This window comes from Artemia sp. Qi Xiang Cuo, chromosome 12 (assembly GCF_049724085.1).
Source record: "Artemia sp. Qi Xiang Cuo chromosome 12, ASM4972408v1, whole genome shotgun sequence".
In the NCBI taxonomy this organism is placed as follows: domain Eukaryota; kingdom Metazoa; phylum Arthropoda; class Branchiopoda; order Anostraca; family Artemiidae; genus Artemia; species Artemia sp. Qi Xiang Cuo.
In genome coordinates this window covers 29,670,327-29,694,901 of record NC_142805.1, presented here as the reverse complement: position 1 = coordinate 29,694,901, position 24,575 = coordinate 29,670,327, and the positions used below count along the sequence as shown (strand labels likewise).

Below are 24,575 nucleotides of genomic sequence, written 5' to 3'. Positions count from 1 at the left end.
GTTATTTCCGGGTCATAGGAACAAAGCTATTGAGATAACTAGGCTTTTCCATCTAATCTCAGCATGATGAATGGTGGAATGATTTTATTCCTCTTTCTATATCTGGTATATTATTTCCTCTTTAATGGTTACTTTTAATCATTAAAAATTTTAAACAGCTAGCAGTAAGAACGAAGGACATTTATTTACATGTGCAAATAAATTCACAAATAGAATGCTGCTGCATTTAAATCCATTATGTCTGTAGAAAGCTCACACGAATGAATTTATATCACCACAAAAGTTTTATTGAGAAGAAAGGGTAGTAAAGAAAGAAAGATTAGTGAAAAGGTGAATAAAGTTCACCTTTAGTTCCGCCCTAGGATGGATGGATGATAGACTATCTATCAACAAGCGAAAATGACATCATTTGTATACAATTCTGAAAAAGGCTTATGCCAGCTTTGCCTCTCACTCAGACTATCTGTATTGGCTTTTTTCTACAATTTGCCATGGCTTGATGGCAACTTGATTTTAGTTCAAAGTCAACGGACTTTAGTTCAAAAGTCAACGGTAAAAAAATTAGTGTCATATTAGGTAAAACTTAATTTAGCTGGTTTTCTGGTAATTTTTGAACACTTGGAAAGAAGTTCAGATCCAAGAAAAATCTGGATATTTGGACCTGTAAATATATTAAAGGATGGAGCAGTTAGCTTTTATAGATACTACCGATCATGTTTGGTCCGCATTTTGTGGTCGATATTCTAAATGCTATACTGACTTTATGTTTGACTCGTTCTGTACATTGTGTTTTTAATAGTCATTATGTCTTTGTTCTTATGTTTTTTTCTACCAGATTTTCCATGGAGATCCATTGCAAGACTGGACATCATTCGAGAACTCAATAAAACTTGTCTAATGCTAGTTTAATCCTGTTAACTTAGTTCTTTTATTGTCCATACTTCACAGTTCGAAATAATTTCCAAATAAGGCGACCTTTACTGAAATTAGCTCGCTTCAGCAAACAATTTAACCAAACGTCATCGTCTTTTTAAAAGTAGCTAATATCACTTAATTATTTTGGAGACTTGGATAGGCCCTTTAGTGTCGTTAACTTGCCCCGCTTTAGTGAGACTCAGTTTGATACAATTCCTAAGAAGATCTATTGTAACAAAAATATCAACAACAAAACTGTTGCTTCTACGTCTTTCTTTTCGAAGCTAATTTATTGTTTATTTGTTTATACATAGTGTTTCTTTCGCCTTTGGGTGTAAAGGGTAGTATGCAATGCGCTCGACATCGAAACGTCTTGCAGCAGGGATAATAGCTTCTCTATTTCCTAGCTGTAGAGTATTGCAAGAGACTATGTTGTAGTCTGTTTTCTTTTTATGTATTTCTTTTAAATTAATAAATTGATTATTAGAGGGGCTTCAGTTTCACGCAAAAGGCAATATATACTGCATTGTTTACCTCTCGTACTAACGCCGCAGGAAGAATCCACCTCTAAAAGTCATTGAGAAGTTCCTTGTTTCATTTGAGCTATAAAACACGAATATTCCCATCTTCTTAATTGAATTTTATAGATCATAGATGGTTGTAGATCCTAAGCAAAATATTTGGCACTCATTCGTACGTGTTTTGCATAAAAAGTGGTTTTCTACTCCTGGAGCTTTTTTTTTAGTAACATTCGACGGACTTCCAGAGTCTCATCACCTCGTTGATGCAGAGAAGGATAGTACTATTAAACAGGTGTTGCATAAGCTGTAGAGAGACTTGCTGCATTGACGTACGAAAGAACAAATGAAATGGGAGCCAATGTCCCCTCAATGGAAAATTGCCCCACATGCAAAAATCGAGCGGCCACCGAGAAAGTACAAAATCGGTACCTCAAAATGACTATTAAATGTTCTAAGGGGTAACCAAAAGGAGCAGATATCAAAAACAGTTTTAGGACAGGGGCTGGTTGATCTCCAATCACTTTAGACTTATAAAAAAGGACCAGAACTCACACGTTTTGATCAAATTAGTTATCATCTGAAGTTTCTAGAACGACCAGGGGGAGGTGGGGAAGGAGGAAGGGGCAGCCCCCCTATACAGAATAAATTCCGATAATTTTGGGGTTTAATGTTATTCTTTACTTTCAAAGTAACAACGTAGAGCAGAAATGTTCCCAGAAATCAAAAGGGATTAGATATCAATTTCTAACTCCACCCCGCCCCTTCCTTAGAACTGATTCATTATTTATAAAACAGTTCGTGGTAAGGAACTGTATAATAGGAGCGACTCGTCTCAATAGTAACCGAAACTCTGAAAAACGGTATTTTGATACCAATAGATACATCAAAAAATTAAATTTTTTATACTGATTTCAAATAAATAAGTTTCATCAAATTTATTCCTGAAAAAATTCGCCTTATTTTTGGAAAAAGGGGAAAACACCCCCTAAAAGTCAGAGAATCTTAATAAGAACCACATCATCAGATAGAGCGTATTAGAGAATCTGACCGTAGAGGTTTCAAGCTCCTATCTGCAAAAATGTGGAATTTGGCATTTTTTGCCAGAAGAAAGTTCACGGATGCGCGTTTATTTGTTTTTTTTTTGTTTTTTTTTTCTTTTCCCCTGGGGTGATAGTATCGACCCAGTGGTCCTAGAATGTCGCCATAGGGCTCATTAAAATGGAAATTAAAAGTTCTAGTGCCTTTTTAAATCAAAAACAAAAAACTTGAAAATAGAATCACTTTTTACAAAAAACTGCATTTTTGATGTCTTTTCATACTGCAGTATTTTCAAAGATATTTGATTTTTGATACAATCAAAAAGTTCGTGTTTACGAACTGTATAGTAAGAACGACTCGTCTCAATAGCAACCGAAACTTTAAAAAACAGAATTTAGATACCAATAAATACATCAAAAGAATAGGATTTTTATTCTTATCATGTTAAAGATTGATCAATGACGTCATAATCATAGGTTGTATCCAGTTCGTCTCTTACTATCCGGGTTGCAGCGGTAGCTAGCAATCCGGGCTGCAGCGGTAGCTAGCAACCTAGTAAGAGACGATCACGTCCGATGTTAAGAAATATAAAACCCCCTAACTCCTAAAAAAGCCAGATCAAAACAAAAAGTACACCATTAGAACCGCCTTATCCGAAACCCTTAAAAAGGAAACTTACCGTCCTTTGGCTTGAATAACAAAGAAAATATATTGGCTTGAAAATCAAGAAAATTGACTTTAACCACGTTATTCTCCACAAACGGGATATTTTTTTCCGCATTTTCTTCCTCCTCAGCTAGCTGGGCACTGGAAAATCATAGAGAGCTGTATAATAGCTCATTTTGAAGGAAATTGCTACGTCTAGTGCCTTTTGTAATTAAAAATAAAATACTTTTTAAAGTAGAATCAATTTTGTCAAAAAAATTGCATTTTTGATGTATTTTCATACTGCAGTCTTTTCAAAGATATTTGAATTTTGAAGCAATCAAACAGTTCATGGTAATGAACTGTATAGTAATAATAGCTACTTGTCTCAATAGTAACCGAAACTCTAAAGAACAAAATTTTGATACCAATAGATACATCAAAGCAAACAGTTCGTGATAACGAACTGTATCTTGTATAGTAAGAGTGACTCGTCTCAATAGCAAAACTTGCTACATCTAGTTCCTTCTGTAATTATAAAGATAAAATATTTTTTTAATAGTTCCGGTTTGCAGCGGTAGCTAGGAACCTAATTAAAAGAGATCATTCGAAGAACATACCATTGTATATATTGGACTTAGCTGCTCGATTCCTTGAAAAAAAAAAAAATCTTATTTGTAAACTGAAACTAGATAATTCCTGAAAATTCCAATTAAGAAAAAGCCATAGGTTTTTTCCTGTTTGTAATTACATTAAGTCAAACAGTTCGTGGTAACCAACTATATAGTAAGAGCGAATCGTCTCAATAATAACCGAAACTCTAAAAAACGGAATTTTGATATCAATATCCGGGTTGCAGCGGTAGCTAGCAACCAAGTAAGAGACGATCACGCCCCATAGTAAAAAACTAAAGTAACCTATAACTCCTAAAAATAGGTTCAGATTAAAACAAGAAGTACACTACTAGAACCGACTTGTCTAAAACCTCTATATAGCAAACTTACCGTCCCTTGGCTTGAATAACAAGGAAAATATATTGGCTTGAAAACCAAGAAAATTGGCTCCACATACAGCATCTTTTTTTCTTTCCGTTTTTTATTCCTCCTCAGCTAGGTGGGCACTGAAAAATCATAGAGAGCTGTATAATGGCTCTTCTTAAAGGAAATTGCTACATCTAGTGCTTTTTGTAATTAAAAGTAAAATAGTTTTTAAAATAGAATCAATTTTGTACATTAAAGAACGATCTTTAGTTCATAAAAAATAAAACTAATTTAAAAATTTAAAAAAATTTTCCTAGTTTGAATTGAAAGATTCAAACTATTGCTCGGATACCATGGATATTTTTGCAGTTTACACAAGCTGCAAAGAACGCATAAGGACAAAATTAAAAATTATATTCAAAAGTCCAAAAATATGGCAACAATGCAGGCTGATCTTTGTAAATTGAGACGTATTGTACGAATGTTTTACCAGGATTACGAAAAATATTCAAAATTACAGATTAAAATTCTCTCTGAAAGGGCGGATTTTGTTGAAAAGTCGGCTAGAAATGCTTTCGCAAAACTTCATAGTAATATCCAAAAGAAATGATGTATATTTAATGAAAAGCTTCCAAGGTATGAACCGGCAACTGTGAAACAGTTTACAGATGTAATGGAAATATTAGACATCATTGTGAATAATATATGGAAGCATAGTTGTCCTTCACTTAGTTTCAGATTTATTCGATGATGGAGCCTTTATGTACTAACTACATCCATTGACTATGACGTCAGTGATCAATATTGTACATAAAAAATTAAGTTTTTCGTAAAAAATTGATTCAATTAAAAAAAAAAATTAAGTACAAATGGCACTAGATCTAGAGATTTCCTTTACTAGGTTGAGATTTCCTTAAGATTTCCTTTACTAGGTTACTAGGTTGCTAGCTTAACATTCGCTACCCGGTGCAACCCGATGCAACCCGGTGCTACCCGCTGCAACCCGTATATTGAAAAACACCATTTATGATGAGCTATATCGGTCATTTATGCAAATTTTACTAACCTATACTATAGTTAATTGGCCTATAAAATTTAGTATAGGCAAGAGGTCGTTCTTTATTATATGCCTAATTAATTACACAATTCACTAGATGTAGCAATTTCCTTTAAAATGAGCTATTAAACGTAAACTGAACCATTAACCATTAATAATGACCTGGTTACAAACAGGAAAAAGCCTACGGCTTTTTCTTCTTTCAAATAGTAAGAGACGAACCTCAAACAATCAAGTGGCTAACTAGTTCCAATGTACACAATGGTTTGATATTCCAATGATAGTCTTTTAATATCTTTTCAAACATTGTAAACAGTAACCTTTGATTACTGTAAGCATCATCTATATAATGGTTCCTTATAACACTTCAGTTACTATGACTGAAGATCGTTCTTTAATGTAAAAAAATCAAATATCTTTGAAAAGACTGCAGTATGAAAAGACATCAAAAATGCAGTTTTTAGTGAAAAAATTTATTCTCTCTTAGAAACAATTTATTTCAGTTACAAAATTGTTTTAACCCAATTAATTTCCTTTAAAATGAGCCATTGAACAACTCTCTACGATGTTCCAGTGCCAAGCTATCTGTGGAAAACAAGAAAGAAAAAAGAAAAAAATATGCCGTTTAGGCAGAATGTTGTAGTAGCTTCCACTTTTCTTGATTTTCAAGCCAATATATTTCCCTTGCTGTTCAAGCCAAGGGACAGAAAGTTTCCTATACAGGGGTTTCGGACAAGGCGGTTCTAATGGTGTACTTTTTTTTGATGTGACTCCTTTTTTAGGAGTTATGGGTTCTTACATTTCTTAACATTGGGCTTGATCGTCTCTTACTAGGTTGCTAGCTACCGCTGCAACCCGGATAGGGTATACATCCCCGATGTTAGCTACCTTGTCAAGGCTCTCACGAAATAAGTTTATTATTGTATTTTCATCTACAGAAACTCTAATATTGCCCAATTAATTTCCTTTAAAATGAGCCATTGAACAACTCTGTGATGTTCCAGTGCCAAGCTATCTATGGAAAAGAAAGAAAAAAAAATATGCCGTTTAGGCAGAATGTTGTAGTAGCCGCCACTTCTTTTGATTTTCAAGCCAATATATTTCCCTTGCTCTTCAAGCCAAGAGACAGAAAGTTTCTTATTCAGGGTTTTCGGACAAGGCGGTTCTAATGGTGTACTTTTTGTTTTGATCTGACTCCTTTTTTTTAGGAGCTATGGGTTTTTATAGTTCTTAACATTGGACTTGATCGTCTCTTACTAGGTTGCTAGCTACTGCTGCAACCCGGATGATCTGACTGTATTTTTAGGAGTTCTGGGTTTTTATATTTCTTAGCATTGGACTGATCGTCTCTCACTAGGTTGCTAGCTACTGCTGCAACGTGGATTCATAATTATAGTTATGAGAGGCAGCGTGGATGAGTGCGCCAAGGTACTGGTGTTAGCCACCAGTCTCTTCGGAGGCGTGGGTTTAAATCTTACCGCTGGTATATAATTATGATTTATGTACAAAAATCAAATATCTTTGAAAAGACTGCAGTATGAAAAGACATCTAAAATGCAGTTTTTAGTTGAAAAATTTCTTCTCTTTTAAAAATTATTTATTTTAGTTACAAAAGATTTTGAACCCAATAAATTTCCTTTACAATGAGCCATTGAACAACTCTCTACGATGTTCCAGTGCCAAGCTATCCGTGGAAAAGAAAGAAAGAAAAATATGCCGTTTAGGCAGAATGTTGTAGTACCTGCCACTTTTTTTGATTTTCAAGCGAATATATTTCCCTTGCTGTTCAAGCCAAGGGACAGAAAGTTTCCTTTTCAGGGGTTTCGGACAAGGCGGTTGTAATGGTGTACTTTTTGTTTTGATCTGACTCTTTTTGTTAGAAGTTATGGGTTTTTATATTTCTTAATTTTGGACGTGATCGTCTCTGACTGTGAAATCTAGTTTTGTGATGTAAAATTCCACCAGATCTCTTAATTATCGTAATTGTATCGATCTTAATTCTCTTAAAGTTCATTGAAGCCAAAGGAAGACCAAACTAATTAAAAAATTTTTAGGTATTTTTCTAGTTGAAATTAAAAAAAGTATCTGAAAGTAAGAGGTAGAATGTTTTCGCATTAAAAAGTACCCTTCTAGGCATCTGCCCCCTTTCAAAGTTTATATGGCCCCCTTTCCAATAAATACCTTATATTTTTACAATGGGCAACTGCATAGCTTACAGTCCTTGTCTCGGGGACTGGATGAGGGGTTGTCAAACCCGGCGGCATGGTTATTTGACCTGTAGTGTGTTTTGAAAAAAGTGGATATCTAAAATTTTTGATCTGATATGTTTGGAGAACATTAAGGGGAATACTCTGGCGGGGGAAGGGCGTCTAGGACCAGATGAAATATAGGAAGGACAAGGATACGCAAGTTGAATCAGTCTGAACTTTTCGAATATGTGTTCGAATTTCCCCACCCTGTACATGTGACTGACTTACTCCATCTGTGGACAATCCGGAGAAGGATCTCACTGTCAAACTTTAATACTTGTCACACCCAAAGAGTTCTGCATAGATACTCGAATTCTTCGGCTTCTTCCATCCCAGTGCCTCAAATTTAACAGCTGCTGCTAGTGTGGTTAATGCACTATTCGAATTTAGTTCTGCTAAGATTCATCTGTGAACCAGTTGAGAAGGTTTTTACTAGCTCCGCAATTTTATACTGTATATTTTCTTTAAAATGAGCTAATAAAATGCATTAGTCAACATTTTCAGTTTCGTGTTATTGATAAGACGTGATTTAAAAGTACGCAATGTTTGGAGCAAATCTTTTTTTTACTCGGGTACTTTTATTGGCAGTCAGGTTTTTTTTCTACTGACTCATTGATTCTTTTTTGTTGGAAGTTCAATTTAAAAAATTAAATTAAAAAAAATCAAAAAATTTTTTCCATGAAATGTAAAAAGTGAACTTGAAACTTAAAATGATCATAAATTGGCCTATATAAGATGTTAAACCTAAAACTTGCCAAAATTACAATGAACACTGAAGCCAACTTAAAAAAACACACACACACAAATTCACAAATACGGTTGCTTTACCCACTATCACCCCCTCCCCCCAAAAAGGCTATTGTTACATTCGATAGACTTTTAAGATTGAATTTTTTCCCAGTCATTTTTTTTTCTCTGTATTTGAATAATAATAAAATTAAAATAAAGTAAAAGCCTTCGAAAATAATTTCTTTTAAAATAGAAAAAATAATAAATTATTCCAAATCCTGTATATTAAGGTGTTTTACTGCAAGTTAATGAGGTCTTGCCACTGTAAGGCTGGGACGTCATTTGCGCTTTTCTGGAAACTAAATAAATAACTTAAATTGGAAATTTGATTGTGCTGATTAATCGTCTGTACAGTTAAAACCAATCGATTTAAGACGAAGAAAACATTGGTGAAAACTTACTACTTATTAGACTAATTGCATTAAATTAATTGGGATAAAGATGCTAATATGATAAAAATATTTTCTGGGAATGCGTGCAGCATTAAATTAGAAAACTATATAAATAAACACGTATTTAATGAGTAAAGCGTGAACGACGCTCAAGCCGTTGGTGGGGTGGGGGAGGGGGAAGGGATAGAATTGAGGATTGAGAACACCACAGTTTTTTGGCTTTAGTATTTGGCTTTGTTGTTCAGTGTTCTTTCTTTTTGTTTTAGGTTTCATTTATTCTGTTGTAGTATACATTTTATGCTCACTTTAAGTTCGAAATTAGTTAAGGTTGTCAAGCTGTTAGTTTTCAATCCAAGTAGAAAGAAAAAGTATTTTCTGGGGGGAGGGGTATACAAGACTGCTGGAGCTGATGCTTCTAAGATCGTTAAATTCATAGATCGGCAAATAGACAAATGGTTTTTTATTTTTGTTTTCAGTTTTATTTCGTTTCATCATTTTTAAATTTCCTGCAGGTGTGTTTTTGAATGATTAAATTGTAAAAAAAAGAAGAAGAAAAAACAACAAAGGGCTGAAAACTGAAATTTAAAGATGGCCCCTGATTTGTGACAAAACGAATGTTAATCATCTGTATTTGTTGACCAAGGATTTGTGTTTTGTAGTTCCTTTAAAAAAAAAAAATTGCTAAATTGTGTTATGACTTATGAATAATAATATTGAGATTGGGATTATGTTGCACTTGCTCAGGTGAACCACATTATTTTGTTCGTCTTTGCACCCGAAAGGTAATAACCCAGTCCTGTAAAAAAAAATGTATCTAGTCTACGGGACTCATAGGCCTTGGTCAAACCAAACAATCTGTACCAGAGCTCCGTAGAACTCTGGAGTTCCACGAGAAAGAGCGAGCTACGATGAAAAACACGAAAGGGGTTTTAAAGCAACAGTTCTAGTAAGAATGTTGATACTACTTGGGACATGGGGTTTGATCTCTCGATTTTATTGGTGGGGTAATCCTCTTGAAGAAGCAAGGGACCATTTTGAGTAACTTATTTGAAAAATGTAGTTAAAGCTTAAGAACCATCTGTTTTAAACCGTTAGGGAACATATATATGTATTTGTAGCATTTATCTTTCATTTAATCTCTTTTTCTTTCTCATTAAATTCAACTGCGTAAAATCTATGTTTCATTGACTCCTTAATTAATTATTAAAAAAACTGTTATGGGAGAAGGAACTTCCTTGCATATCAAATAATCTAACAACTATAGAATATTTAGGTCATTTTAATGTAGGTAGCTTTAATATTGGCTGTTAAGGTTTATGAATTTTCACTGGTAAACTATATAACTTTTTTTTTCTTTTTGATTTAAGCGTTAACCTATATATTAGTGCTGAAGATTCGGATAATGTTTCAAGTATTTGAAATACTCGTATTTATCCAGTATTATATTTATATATATATATATATATATATTATATATATATATATATATATATATATATATATATATATATATATATATATATATATATATATATATATATATATATATATATAAAAATATATAAATATATATTTAAAATATTTTGTTCTATATAGAAAAAGATAGTCGCAGCTGGAGGGGCACTATTACCCCCCCTCTAGAATCAATAACAAAGGCGTGGACCTCAAATATTCCTGGGAATCAAGAGGAATTGTATATCAATTTCTGCCTCCCCCTTTCCCAAAACTCATTCTCTACTTATCTGAAGGCTCAACGAGAGTTACAATATTTGGGCATGAAATTGCATTCTTGAGGCTTCTACTCTCTTCCCCGCCTACAATAATGATTCACCGCCCCTTCTTCATAATAGCTGATACACGCTTACACATCACTGTATATAATTTTACGAAATAAGAAGAAAATTAATTTATTCAAATGAAGCTTTTAAATAAACATCAGAAATATTTTTGTGCAATGAAAAGGGAGGTTATACCCCGCAGCACCCTTATTCAGGCTTAGTCTAAATTAAAGCAGATGAGAGATTAATTCTTACCCCTCCCCATACTCCTTCCTATGTTTTTCTTAAGGCTTATGGAGAGTTAGATAAATTGGGGGTAAAAGTGCGTTCTCTTAGGCACCCCCCCCCAAACACCTGCACAATAACCTGCCCTTCCTCCTTCATAATAGCTTATGCACAATTATAGATCATTAAACATAATTTCATGTAAAATCAAGTGCACTAAATTAGTTAAATAAGGCATAAATAATAAAAATGAAAATTATAAAAGAAAAGAAAAAGCCAGTCTTTTAAAGTGTTTTAGAGAAAATAACAGTAGGGAGTCCTGGAAAATGTTAAAAAGAGATAGGCTAAAAGACCTACAGTCAGAGGTGCCCGCCCTCGAAACTTGGCCCGATTACTTCAAACAACTACAAGAAGCACAGTTTATAGAATTAGCAGTATGATCAGTCCCTATCTCACCTATTATGAAAACCCAGATCGGGGTTTAAGTGCTCCAGAGATCGTTTTTGCAGATATAAACATAAGCAGAATCAGATCTTTTCGCGGGTATAAAAGTCAGATTTCTCTTGGATGCAAAACTTGGCTTCAACGTTGGAACACTAATTTTGAAGAAACTAATTTTAAATTAATTTATTCCAATACATACATGAAAATCGGTAGTTAGTAGTGTAATGTTATTATTAGATGTTTTTAGGAATTAAAAATAGGTTTCGAAGTCTCAAGTTGGTTTCAAAGGCATTTTGAGAAAGTTTCTGCCAAAATACGTGTTCCAGGGTAATTGGACCTCTGATGGCAGATCAAATGAGAGGAGCTGTTTGTACGCGCCGATAAAAATATATATATATATATATATATATATATATATATATATATATATATATATATATATATATATATATATATATATATATATATATATATATATATATATATATATATATATATATATATATATATATATATATATATATATATATATATATATATTTATATATATATAATTTCTGCTCGTTTTGAATTTGACTCGGTTATTTATTGTAATTTCTGTTCGTTTGAGGTTTCATTATTTATCGATGCTGATTTGTGGTAGTTTCACGCTTGGTAGATTATATGATTTCATTTTTGCTCATTTTTGTTTAATGGAGTTCTTTACTTTTCTTTGAAAAACTTGTTTAGTGAAAACAGTTTTTTTTAATTAATTTCTGTTCGTTTTATATTGACATAGTCTTTTCAGGGAAAAAGAAAAAAATACTTTAAATCTTTTCGTTTTTTAAGACTATATAGTCATGACTTTGACTTTATAGCCTGCTATTTGTATACCGGAAATATTTTTTCAGTAATTTTTAACAACATACACCCTTTTAAAAATCTGGACAAAAACAGTAGTGCCTAGTTTAGTTTCATGCCTCCTCTAACTGATCTGGAATGGAAAACTTGATACCATAAAAAAATGTGTTTACTTTCTTTGATAGCTTGGATACACTTACGCTATTTTGATTTGGTTAAATTGTAAGAGCAGAAGTAGCAGTAGATATATATATATATATATATATATATATATATATATATATATATATATATATATATATATATATATATATATATATATATATATATATATATATATATATATATATATATATATATATATATATATATATATATATATATACATATATATATATATAATATATTTATATATAATATATTGTACCCCATCGATCTTTACTATAAAAATGTAAAGTGTTCCAATCACTTTTGACTATTAAAAAGGGCATTAGGCCTTTCGATTTCCAATCGAATGAGCCCTTTTTGAGTTTCTGCGACAACCCTTACACTAAGGGCTGCGAGGAGAGTTGTCATTATCAAAGACCTAATTTCCAGAACTTTCAACTACGTTAAACAAAATGGCTGTCTCACAATTTTGATTGGATGTGTTTGGTGAAATGGGGGGAGTGATAGGGCGTTAGTTGCCCTTCAATCACTTTCAACTATTAAAAAGGGCACTAGCCCTTTCAATTTCTAATTGAATGAGCCTTTTTTGAATGATGCCCCCAGGGTATAACTTATAACCCTTGCCCTGAAGACTGTGGGGGGAAAGTTCTGCTCAAAGGTATAACTTCCAGAAATTTTAATTGTGTGGAACAAAATGGCTATCTCAAAAATTTTGACTGGATATTTTTGGGGAAATGGTGGGCATGATAGGGGTGTTAGTTGCCCTCCAATCACTTTCGACTATTAAAAAGGGCACTAGCCATTTTAATTTTCAATCGAATGAGCCCTTTTTGAAGTTTCTACGCCAACTTTTTCTATAAAAACTTTATATGCCCTATGGCATAAATTACAACCCTTGCCCTGAGGTTTGTGGGGCGGGGGGTGTCATCCACAAAGCCCTAATTTCCAGAACTGTCAAATACGTTGAACAAAATGGCTATCTAAAAATTTTGATTGGATGTGTTTGGGGAAATGGTGGGCTTGAGACGGGGGTTAGTTGCCCTCCAATCACTTTTGACTATTAAAAAGGGCACTAGCCCTTTCAATTTCCAATTGAAAGAGCTTTTTTTGAAGTTTCGATGACAACGCTTTCTATGAAAAATCTTATATGCTCAGGGCATAACTTACAACCCTTGCCCTGAGGACTGTAGGGGAGTGCCCCCCCCTCAAAAACATATTTTCTATCTGGAAATAAACTACGCTGAACAAAGTGGCTATCTCAGAATTTTGTTTGAATGTGTTTGGGGAAATGTTGGGCGTGGAAGGGTTGTTAGTTGCCTTCTAATCACTTTCGACTATTAAATCACTAGCCGTTCCAATTTACAATCGAATGAGCAAAGTGCCCTGGTATGGAAAATAAATAATACATTGTGCCAACATCGGTCTTTACTTAGGCAGCGCTATTGCGCTGCCTATGATTTAGCTGTGTTAAATTAAAAACCATATGCTTGTTTCAAGTGCAGGGGCGGATCTAGATCAAAATCTTGGGGGAGGCCCAATGTGACAAGGGTGCCAATGAACAAAATCTTGGGGGGGATGTGACAAAGGTGTCAATAATTGACCAAATTGACAAAATTATTCTGAAAAAAAGGAGTGAGGGCGCCAGAAAAATCTTGGGAAGTTCAGGGTCTCCCGGGCCCCCTAGATCTGCCCCTGTTCATGTGCCTGCTTAGTGATAGGCAAATAGCCCGGCTGAGTATGCCCAAGTCTAGTACCTTGAAACTTGCGCATCATATTGATTTGTTTCATTTTTGGAACAGGAGAGGTAGATGAAGATTTCAACTGAGACTCCTTCCCGCTTCTGTCACTCCGTTTTCTACCGGTCATGGATAATAGGGTTTGTAATTCTACTACCTCCACGCTAGGTTATGGCTATCGAAAACCGCGAAAATCTGCGTTTATGCCCGTAGATACTAGGACACACCTCAGACAGTTGACAATTAAAAAAATACTGTCTGCAGCGTTTCGAGTTCAGTATTAATGAAGGTCCATCCTCAACTGAAGATTGAATTTGTGTGTAGATACCAGGTTTTGAGGGAGGTCAGTCGTGCTGGTGGATTGCTTTTTGATCCCTTAGTAAATGATATTGTTGATTCACACCAGGTGAATCAATCCTATCCCCCTCCCGTCTCTAAAATTGTGTTGACTCAACGCTTCTTTATAACTATCCATAAACTTTAATTAAAACAAATTAGCTTTTGGGTAAAGTTTTCATATGAGTTTTTATATTTGGCAACTCCAAGTGGTGAGATACATATTTTTGAAGCAAATAGTTTTTGAAGAAACCATAATCGATTCGTAAATATTCAAATTTGAAATGAAATGCTTAGCGAAAAGAATTTATGTTTTCCAGGAAGTTAACCCTTGTTTACATAACTAGATTAAAATATACTAGATTGCTAATTCAGTTGCACTAGAATTCTCTTCCGGTAGAAATTCAAGGCTTTATTTTGGAAGTAAGTCCTATGGAAAGTTTTGGCGTTGTAAGAACTGATTCGCTTCAGGGAAATAATGAATATCATATTTAGATATTCTCTTCTCCATTAGCAGCACTCAAAAGAGTTAGCAGATTAATTACAAAGCCTTTATGGCATGCCTCTTTATAATCTTTGTAATAAATCGATCTGGGGGCCGATCCATTTTTTCCCCTTGTTCTTAACGCAAATTCTGGCGAAATTTTTACATTACGATTTCATGATGTATTACGTTTCATGTAACGCACTTTTAAGGCTCCCATTTCTTTTTGTAAATCTTTGCCTAATACAAATGATATCATCATCATCAATTAATTAGGCTATTGAAATCTTCTGACAAGATATATTTTCACTTCATTAAATTTTTCAAGTGCTTTCATATAGTCTTAACTTCTGTCAAAATGTTTACATCTTTTCTTCTTCTTCAAGCCCCCTTCAGATCTTCATCTCCTAACCTCCTTCAAATCTTCATATTTTTCATATAGATGTGGCTACCAGGATTTTAACATTGCTATCTTCTAAGCTAAAAATCAATTTTTTTTTTCACTAAAAATTAAAATGTAATTCCAAGTAGAGAGAGATTGTTCCCTGTCTGACCGGAATTTATTTCATGGATGCAGGTAGTTGGTGGCGCTAGTCCCAGGTGAACGACGGGTAGGACTGTCACATCTCACTCGGCAAAAACACTTTGAGAAAAATCACTTCATCCGAAGACACTTTATTTCCCTCTTGGTATTCTTTAACATTCCTGTATAGCCGTAGTGCATCCAATCCTTTCTTCTATCTGGTAGGACAAGCAATCCAAAATGCGACAGTTAATACTTCAGGTATTATAACAATTCAAAGCATCATAATAGCTTTTTAAAATAGGTTCCAATTTTCTTTATGATATTGTTGGTCCGGAGGATATCTTTTTTCCTGCACTTTCAAGCTATATTCCTAATAGATTAAGAAACCTTATGGGAATCTATCAGCCGAATTTGCTAGCCAGGATCAATCGCTGCTATAAAATTTACTGTGCTCTTGGCATAGTATTTATGCTTATTCGTTGCTGATAATTAATTTTCATTGGTTAATTTCACTTTTTGCTCAATTCTATTTCTTCCATTTTCCATCAATGAGTGGTATACCCTAGGTCGTATACAATATTTTTTGTTCGGGGGGGGGGGGGGGCTTCAGAATTTTTTTAACGTATCAACAATTTGTTTTTATGCAATTTTGTTACTTTTTACGAGTCGGACAAGAATTTTGAAGAAGGGCTCAAACCTCTTACCTTCCTGGATACGGACTTCGGTATACCCTTTTTATTCATAATGTAAAGCTGTTGTTATGAGTCTTATTCTAGCGGTTTTTTATTTTCAGAATTTGATGAAAATTCGTATCCGAAGTATGCATTATTTTCACTTTCAATTTTCGGCTTTCCGGTTATTTTTTTCCAATCGGAAAACCGATTGATAGATTTTTCTGTGTCCCTGTTTGAAACGTTTAAACCAGCAAATAGAGCAAACTAGGTTTAAGACTTTACAAGTATTCCTTTTGTAGATTATATTTTGTTCTCTTATGATTTAGGGCTTGTGAAGGAATTATATTCTTCACAAGTCGTCTGCAATGAAAGCTGAGAAAATACGGCTTTGACCACGGGCGAAAAGTTGAAATACGTGGAAAAAAAGAGTTGCAAAGATGGTGGCATATCAGCAGCTTATTGTGAAAATCGCACTGTGGCTGCAAAGTTCACATTTTGATAGATCAAGCGCTAAGCTTGAAAAATTATCTAGACAATCATTTGTTTCTTTTTATTTTCTTTCACGGAGTAGACAGTTAAGAAGAAACTGTCAATAAGAGACTCCAAACTACATTTTAAATGAGTTAAGCATTTTCATTGTTAACAATTCCACTTCTCTTTCCATTTAAGTTTATTGCTTTCATTTTACATCTCAATGTCAAACTCATAAGGAAAATCTATTGTATTTTGTTCTGATGATGAAATGAAATATGTTCAAAATTACTTTCTAGTCATCTAGTTTCGTGGATAAGTTGATGATTAAAACAAAAGAAACTCGATTACACCTTTTATTTTAGAATACACGATACACAGAAATCAAGCACAAGTGGTCGCATTAATTTTTTCGAAATTGTATCGTTTTAACAAACGATTTAAAGCCTTTCCTTGGAAATGAATTTCTTCCCGATACTAAAGGGAAATTGGAATGATTAGTCTTTTTTTATTGAGGCTAAAGAATCACTTTTTGATCAAACCTTCTTAAATATTAAAAAATAGTAGATCCAGATGAGTGAAAATCGAAAATATCAAGTCATCCAAATATATAAAATGCCTTCATTTGACTCAATTGCCTATCTTTACTATATCGAAGGAAGTTTGTCCGGAAAGTGATTGTTTACCCTGAGATTATTGCTTTCATGCTGTATCAGTCAATGACATGCCTCCTCAGTTAAGTAAGAAGTGTTTGGTCTTTTTTTTTAAGCACTCGAAGAAATTTTCTTTCGCAGAGATAGATAGGAATGAGCTCGCCCCACATGGTGCTAGTAATATTGATCTGATCTCTACCATTTTCTATGCATATCTACATCCCTAGTTTTAAAAGAAGATTTATCAGAGTCCCCCATATGAGAAAAAAATATCTGGGACTATTAAACCCAATTTATTAGTAGTGACATCTACTTTATTTAACACGTTAATTTGTAATAATATAGTACGCAAACTAGTATTCCTTGATACTAGCATAGAAAGGATATGACACTGAATTCAGTGGAGAGCTTGAGTTTCATGTAAAAAACAGACCCTGTATCGGAGGGTACAATCCTGATATTTGCAGATGTTCCACTGTCACCCTTGAAGCTTTCTCAACCCTTTTTTTCGTATATTTTCTGAACAAACTATTGGCTTACTTTTTTGTCGTCTAACTTTTATTTTATTTCCAACTTTGCATTTTTGTTGTGGCTTTTTTGGAATAGGTGCACATAAGTCTGAAATGTATTAGGGGGGAGGTCAAGGAGTCGCAGTTTCATTTTGAAGTACTTTAGTTTTTATTGGAGGTGGGGGAAGGTACTTAGGACTTATTTCAGGGAGATCATGCTTTTCCACTTCCTTTCCTGAGTGCAATGGATGAACTTTGGCTCCCAATACAAACCTAGCATTTGGGGTCTTATCTTTATGTACTATCATCTGGTGAACAATGCAATCTAAATCTTCCTGTACATCAGCTAACATAAATAAAACTATATTTGACGGTAAGTTGGCCTATTTTAAAATTTTCAAAATAATTTAATATATGTACTATCTAGTGTTTTTGTATATTTAGTTAAAACCTAGACATTTTTGGAATTCTAAGCGTAGTCTAAGTGAAGTTTTTATCCATCATACACTGAAACTATCTTAATTGCAGTTCCGTTGTTGTGGTGTTGCCAGTTTCAAAGATTGGGGAAGTATAGACGTTATGAATAAGGTGAATGTCCCAGACAGCTGTTGCAAAACTATCACTCAACACTGTGGGGAGAATATGATTACTGCTCCTAGACCGAATGATACGATATTTACAGACGGTTGTGCTGTCAAACTTCAAGAGTCGATACAAAGTAACGCTGGAATTATTGCTGGTGTTGGAATCGGTGTTGCAGTTATTCAGGTAAAGAACCTTAATTGAACAGTAATGGACATCAAGCATGCTTTATACCCCTTCCAGTCCCCCTTCATTCGGTAAGGATATCGAGTCTACAGGGGAAGGGTATGGCTTGAGATCAGCATATTTGCGTCAAAACAGCCATCTTCAAGGCATTTTTGGTACTTTGTGAAAAGACAGAGTGCCCACTCGTTATCTCTATTCATTTGAAAAAAGGAGAAAGCCCCCAGAAAAACGGTTAGATTCTGATAAAGAGAAATAAAAAGCAATTGTCATTCCTAACTATTAATTTTTTTTCAAAGCGTTTTATTACTCTGGGTAAATCATACCAGTGGTCGATCTTTTCAAACTTTTTATTGTAGGAAGCTACAAGAATGCTCAATTTTGAGATCTAGCGGGTTTTCATGAGAACTATCGAATGTTCAAGTCCTCTTTACTGCACTTCATGGTCATGAAACATCATGGGAAGATTTACTCCGAAGTGTTCTCTTCTTCCTTAACTCTTGTAATGCTATCTACTCACATTGATTATAAAAATACAATATAACAAAAGAATCATGTTAAAAAGAAAGGTATGCCTCGTGATCTTTTAAGTATTAAAGATAACTTCCATTAAGCATTGTCTTAGGAATGACGTTTTTACATCGTATTTTCTTGACTTTAGTTCAAAAGTCCAGGATAATAGCAGTGTTTTGATAGAAAAAATAATAAATCCTTGATTTTACTTAAAAGCTTTTAGTATTCTCATTTCTAGTTTGATGCTACCACATAGGAAATATTTGTATTTTGAATACCACTCTCTAAGAAGCGTTTCTGCATGGAAACCATTAGAAACAAAACTTGGGAAAATTATGTGTCATCTTGTTTGCCATGATTTTAACTCTGATACTTTTGTAATACTGACATGCGGAGAAATTTATGGTCGTAAATGATATTTAAAAATACGGTGCTGATATACCCAAAATTTAATTGTATTTTAATGGTTACTATGCATTATGGATAAATCTATCAGGCTGAGTTGTGAAATTATTTAAGTTACCAACTAAAAGGGGGACCCAACGTTTTTCATAATTTACTGGAGGGTAAAATTAAGGCCATGAAATGGGATGTTCCGCGTTTGATACGAGTGCGCTGCCGGGGGACTGATACGCCCCTCCCTCCTAGGAAACAAAAAGATATTTAAAAACATGTCAAAAGAGGAAACATTTATATCCTGGTACAATCTCATCTGGCAGTACCCCCCCCCCCCTCTTCCTTTGAGAGAATTTCCTGGCAACACTCATGGTCGATGCTTATTTGATAAATCGGCTTTTCTCACGGGACTGTAAATCTTCTGCTAGAAGAAGACTTTTAGATGAGTGATGTGTGCCCCATTTTGGCATACTAATGCCATTAAATTACATGATGTCGTCTTTGAGCTGTGAAAACTGAAGGCTTAACGTGCCTCTGAAAATGTGCCATATGCAGAAAGATACATATTAGGACTCTTGTGAACGCAGTGACTTATTTTAGGGAAACGAGTCAAATACAACATTTGCTTCTGATACGAAAAGACTCCGATTGATTTTTAGTGCTTATGTATCAATAAGTTTATTGAAAACTTCTAAAAAAGGGGGCAAAAAGCTTTTTCTACAAACCCTTTGACCCAATATCCTATTCCACGTTCAATAAGCTCGTTGCAATTGATTTTTATAATTTTTGGCATTCACATGGGCAATTGCAATTATTGAATCGCGTTCAAAAGTACTTATCTAAACCTAAGCATGTTTATTGTTCTTCAGACTTCAATAATCTGCAATTTATCCTTTTACAGATAGAAAATTCTTGGAGCATATCTATCAATATAAGCTAACAATTTATGGTTGATTTCAGATGTTCTATGGGGTTATAAGATTACTTCGATTTTTTTTTTTTTTGAAGAAAAAATTGAATGCTCAGACGCCACAGTATTTGATTGATTTTTGTAATATTTTTACAAAATGATTTTTGTGCAAGAGGCAAAATTGATTTTTTACAATTTGTGCAAGAGGCACAATAGATTTTTGTAATATTTTGAGTTCAATAGCCAATCGCAATTATTGGGCTGCGTTCAAAGGAACTGATTAAAACGTATTACGTTGAATTATTTGCTGATTATGCTTCGGAGCTCAACAAGTTACACTCCCTCCTTTTACGGAAAGAAAATTCTTGGAATATATGTCCATTAGTTTAAGCTAGCAATAATTTTGGCTTGTTTCAAAGGTTCTTTGTGTTTGCAAGATTTATTAATTATTTTTTTTAAAGACATTTATTTTGATGTTCAATTTGCGTTCAGTAGTGCATAATAACTACGCTCATTCAACAAGTTAATACTATGGGCGCGGTGTTAGTCTCCCTTGTCTTACCCTGCCTCTGAAAATGCACCAAATGAATAAAGACAAACAAGAGGGCACTTACAAGCTCAGTAGCTTAATAATTGGAAAAGCGTTTGATACCACCTTTGCTTTTTAAGACGACGAAACCACGATAGACATTTAATGCTCATTCGTATTAAATTTATTGAAAAAAATCCTAAAAAAGGGCTAAAAATGGCTTCACATCCCCTTCAATAGACTCTTTAAAGCAGGTACTTAAAAATATGATGGTTTTGGAGGGGGCTCAGTTGTGTATAGCCTCAAATACCAGTTTGTTATATAGTACACCTTGGTTGTGTTTGGTAGGTTTTGGCTCAAAGACAATCTGTTTTAGTCAAGACTTGGCAGTTTATCTTTTGGTAGAACTTTTGAAAGGGCTTTTTAAAAAAATGTGTCCCTTAAATAATACTACTTGAAAATTTCAACCTTATCACTCAGTCTTTCTTGAAATATTCGAGAAATACGCCAAGCACCCCTTCCCCCACAATTTTTCCCCAAAATTTTAGCTCAGCCATAATTTTTAGCTCATTCGATTTGTTTCCTCCTCAGACCCAGCCCCCTCTCCCGCTGAAAAAAACAACAACAAACAATTGTTCACATATTTAGTCAAACAATTCGTGGTAACGAACTGTAAGCAAGGAGCGACACGGCTCAATAGTAACCAAAACTATAAAAAACAGAGAATATTTGTCTGATTATCCAAAAAGGAGGTAAAAACCCTCTAAAAGTCGAAGACTCTTAATGAAAATCGTAACTTCAGATTCTGCGTATCAGAGAACCTTATTTTTGAGGTTTCAACCTTCTATCTGCAAAAATGTGGAATTTTCTATTTTTTGCCGAGAGAAAGATCACGGATGCTTGTTTATTTATTTCTTTTTCCATGGTATCGACCCAGAGGTCCTAGAACATTGGGAGAGGTCTCAATCGAACGGAAAATAAACGTTCTAGTGCCCTTTTTAAGTGACCAAGAAGATTGGAGGGCAACTAGGCCCCTCCCCCGCTCCTTTTTCCCAAAATCGTCTGATCAAAATGTTGAGACGGCCATTTTGTTCATCATAGTTGAAAGGTACAATAACTAGGTCTCTAGATATAACATGACCCCCCCCCCTCAGCCCCAGGGAAAGGTCTTTAAGTTGTACAATTTTCCCATTGTTTACGCATGGTATTTGTTATTGGGAATGAAATTCAAAGTTCGTTTAATTAGAACAATAAGAAGTTTTTTTTTTTAAGCACTAAAAAACTTATGCGTAAAGAGCGAGGTGTTGAGGAGGGGACAATCCCCTTTATATATATAATAATTTTTGTTCGTTTTAAGTTTTAATGTTGCTCCCTACTCTCAGTTGAAAAGACTCTTTTTCATTTAATCATTATCTAAGAATGGATAAGACCAGCTGTATTATTGACATGAATCTTTCCAAAACATGGCCGAGCCCAGATTTTTGGAATCCAAACGCTTATTTTAGTCAAAATATCTGTATTTCTCTAGAAAGTTGAATATTTTCTATCTGGAATACAGGAAGCGTTCGAGTTCTGTTATTATTTGTCTGTATGATCATTTTTTCGGTATTATTATATTTCTACTATACTTTCCAGGAATATTTCGTCGGCTTTCTGCGTTTTTATGCTAGCCAATGGTATTTACTATTTGGGAATGCTAAAAACAAAGTTTAAAATAGTTTTCATAACTTTGTTTGAACAAAAAGCTTCAAATATTTGGAACTGCCCTAATAACTAAAAAGCAATGCACTGTTATTTGACAAGGTTATATTCGAAAGTTACTTGTCTGACAGGGATTCTGATTAAATAAAAGCAATGTAAAAAAAAGAAGGAAAAAACTTACTATTACTACGAATTTTTCTAAGCATTAAGCAATATGGAGCTGAACAATCTTCCTCTATGTCACAATGACTAAAGCCTCTGTTGGGCCACACTCCAAAAAGCTTCGAAAAATTACAGTCAATGTCTTTGATAATCTAATTCCAGTCTTATCACAGCCTTCAAAGGTGGATCTAAAGCAAAATCTTGGGGAGAGGGGTGGCTCCCTGGATCCGCCAGTGCCAGCCTTTCTATCATTCCGCTTATTGTATTGTCACAAAATCAGTTATAGGTGCGCAGGTTCGTCCTAATGACGCAAACTAGTGTCTTAGACACTAGTTTATGATACACATCCTAAGTGGTATACTGAGTTTAACGCAGGAGATTTGGGTGTATTGATGATGACCCCCCCCCCCCCTGAAAGATTGAAAAATGTAGTAGAATCAAACCACTTCATCCGTAAATAATAGTGTTACATTTTGAAAAATTGCTTAATTAGTGATTATTCATATTCTTTACAGGCCGTTGGGATTTTCTTGGCGTGTTTTCTGGCGCGGGAAATTCGAAAAACCTACGAGACGGTTTAAAGTGACCAGGAAATATTGCAACATGGTGCCAATGGCTCAATATGAACTTTTCAAAGTGTGTTATTGTGGAAACTAATTTTTGTCTATTTTTCAATCAGTCGCTATTTAAAGATTAAGAAGTATTTTCTGCTTGGCGCAAATATGTTAACTTTTAAGTGATTTCTCGTTTTGATTATGTAAGAGCTTATATAACCATTATTAATTAAAACGTTTAATATTTGATCCAGTTAATATTGTTTTACTCATAGCATGGGGTTCCGAATTTTTAGAACCGTCACCCTCTTTGAAATACAACTTTCTACGACCCGCTCATGAACTCAAACTTTTTAAATCATTTGTCTTAACATTTACCGAATCTTTATTAAGAATTGCCAATATCCCTCAAAACCTTCCTAGTAGCATTTTCTTTCCTTCCTAGTTTGTTTTGGGAACCTGTGGCTTCTAGATGAACTTGTACAGATGCTATTTTGACCAAGTCCAACATTCGGACGGTAGAAATAGTTCAAAACCGCTTGCTGGTTTCGTTTTTACGCACCAATCATCTGCTGGTGATAATTTTCAGAATAACATTGTACTTACTTATATGTTTGAAGAGTAAGAATATACCAATAAAAGTTGATTTAGCAACGACAACAAAGCTTCTTTTTGTTGTTAATCTTCATGTAGGAAAGATCTATATTTCTGAAAAAGACTAAGAAGCTCTATTTTTTTTCGTGTGTATTTGTTCTGTGAACTTGATTATTGACGGGATGAATATGACGTTGTCATTTTTTCAACTGTTTCTATTAGTAGACTCTTCTGATTTTGTAAATGCTGTCTTACCAGTCGGGTATTTATTCTTATCTTTAGGAGAAATCTTATCTTTATGAGCTTGCTTGGTCATATATAGATCCAGAATTGCCACTCCTAGTGATTTATTACTATTTCTAGTGATTTTTCATGCTTGGGGTGATTTTCTTCTAGGTTGTGATTTAGAGTGATTTTTGTTCTATAACTAGTGATTTTTTCCTAAATCTAGTGATTTTTCAAAATTTAGCGCGTAGATTCATGATTCAATCGAATAAATCATACAAGAAGCAGGATCAATACAGGATACTAGGGTATATAGGAATGCTGTTATTGATGTTAAAAGTAAAGACCACCATGCAGTAGTGTCAAGGGTTAATTTAAAGCTGAACTATCAGGAGGGTAACTTCCTCCCGGGAAGTTGTGATATTGGTAGGCTCCAGGATGAGAAGTTGAGAGAAACTTTCCAGGAACAGTTGAATACTAAACTTCAGAGTTTAAAATTTGATAATGTGTAAGATGGTTGGACTAATTTTAGAAAAATAGTTTGTGAAGTTGCTGAAAGTGTCGTAGGGAAGAAAGCTAGGACTGCAGCTAAGAATATTAGTGAAAAAGCTTTATGTTTAATAGAAAGGAGAAAGGACTTGTACAAGAATTATCTGAGTGATATGTCATATGAAAACAAAAGGAATGTAAAGAAAGTGGAGAAGGTATTGATATATAAACTAAGGAGGTTTGAAGCGGAGGCCGTGGATAAAATCATCGAGGATCTACAAAATGCAGCTAGACGGCGTAATAGTAA

The 24,575-nt window shown here is 34.2% G+C and overlaps 1 protein-coding gene across 1 annotated transcript in view; it reads left to right on the top strand.

Moving 5' to 3' along the window:
- Positions 1-23,209, top strand: part of LOC148945987 (CD63 antigen-like) — an 84,674-nt gene extending 61,465 nt beyond the window's left edge. Inside the window, exons 4-5 of the mRNA XM_089097894.1 lie at positions 17,959-18,198; positions 22,922-23,209. Coding sequence (XP_088954020.1) covers positions 17,959-18,198; positions 22,922-22,987 — 306 coding nt within the window. The 3' untranslated portion in view covers positions 22,988-23,209. The remainder of the gene's footprint in view (positions 1-17,958; positions 18,199-22,921) is intronic.
- Positions 23,210-24,575: the final 1,366 nt, after the last annotated feature.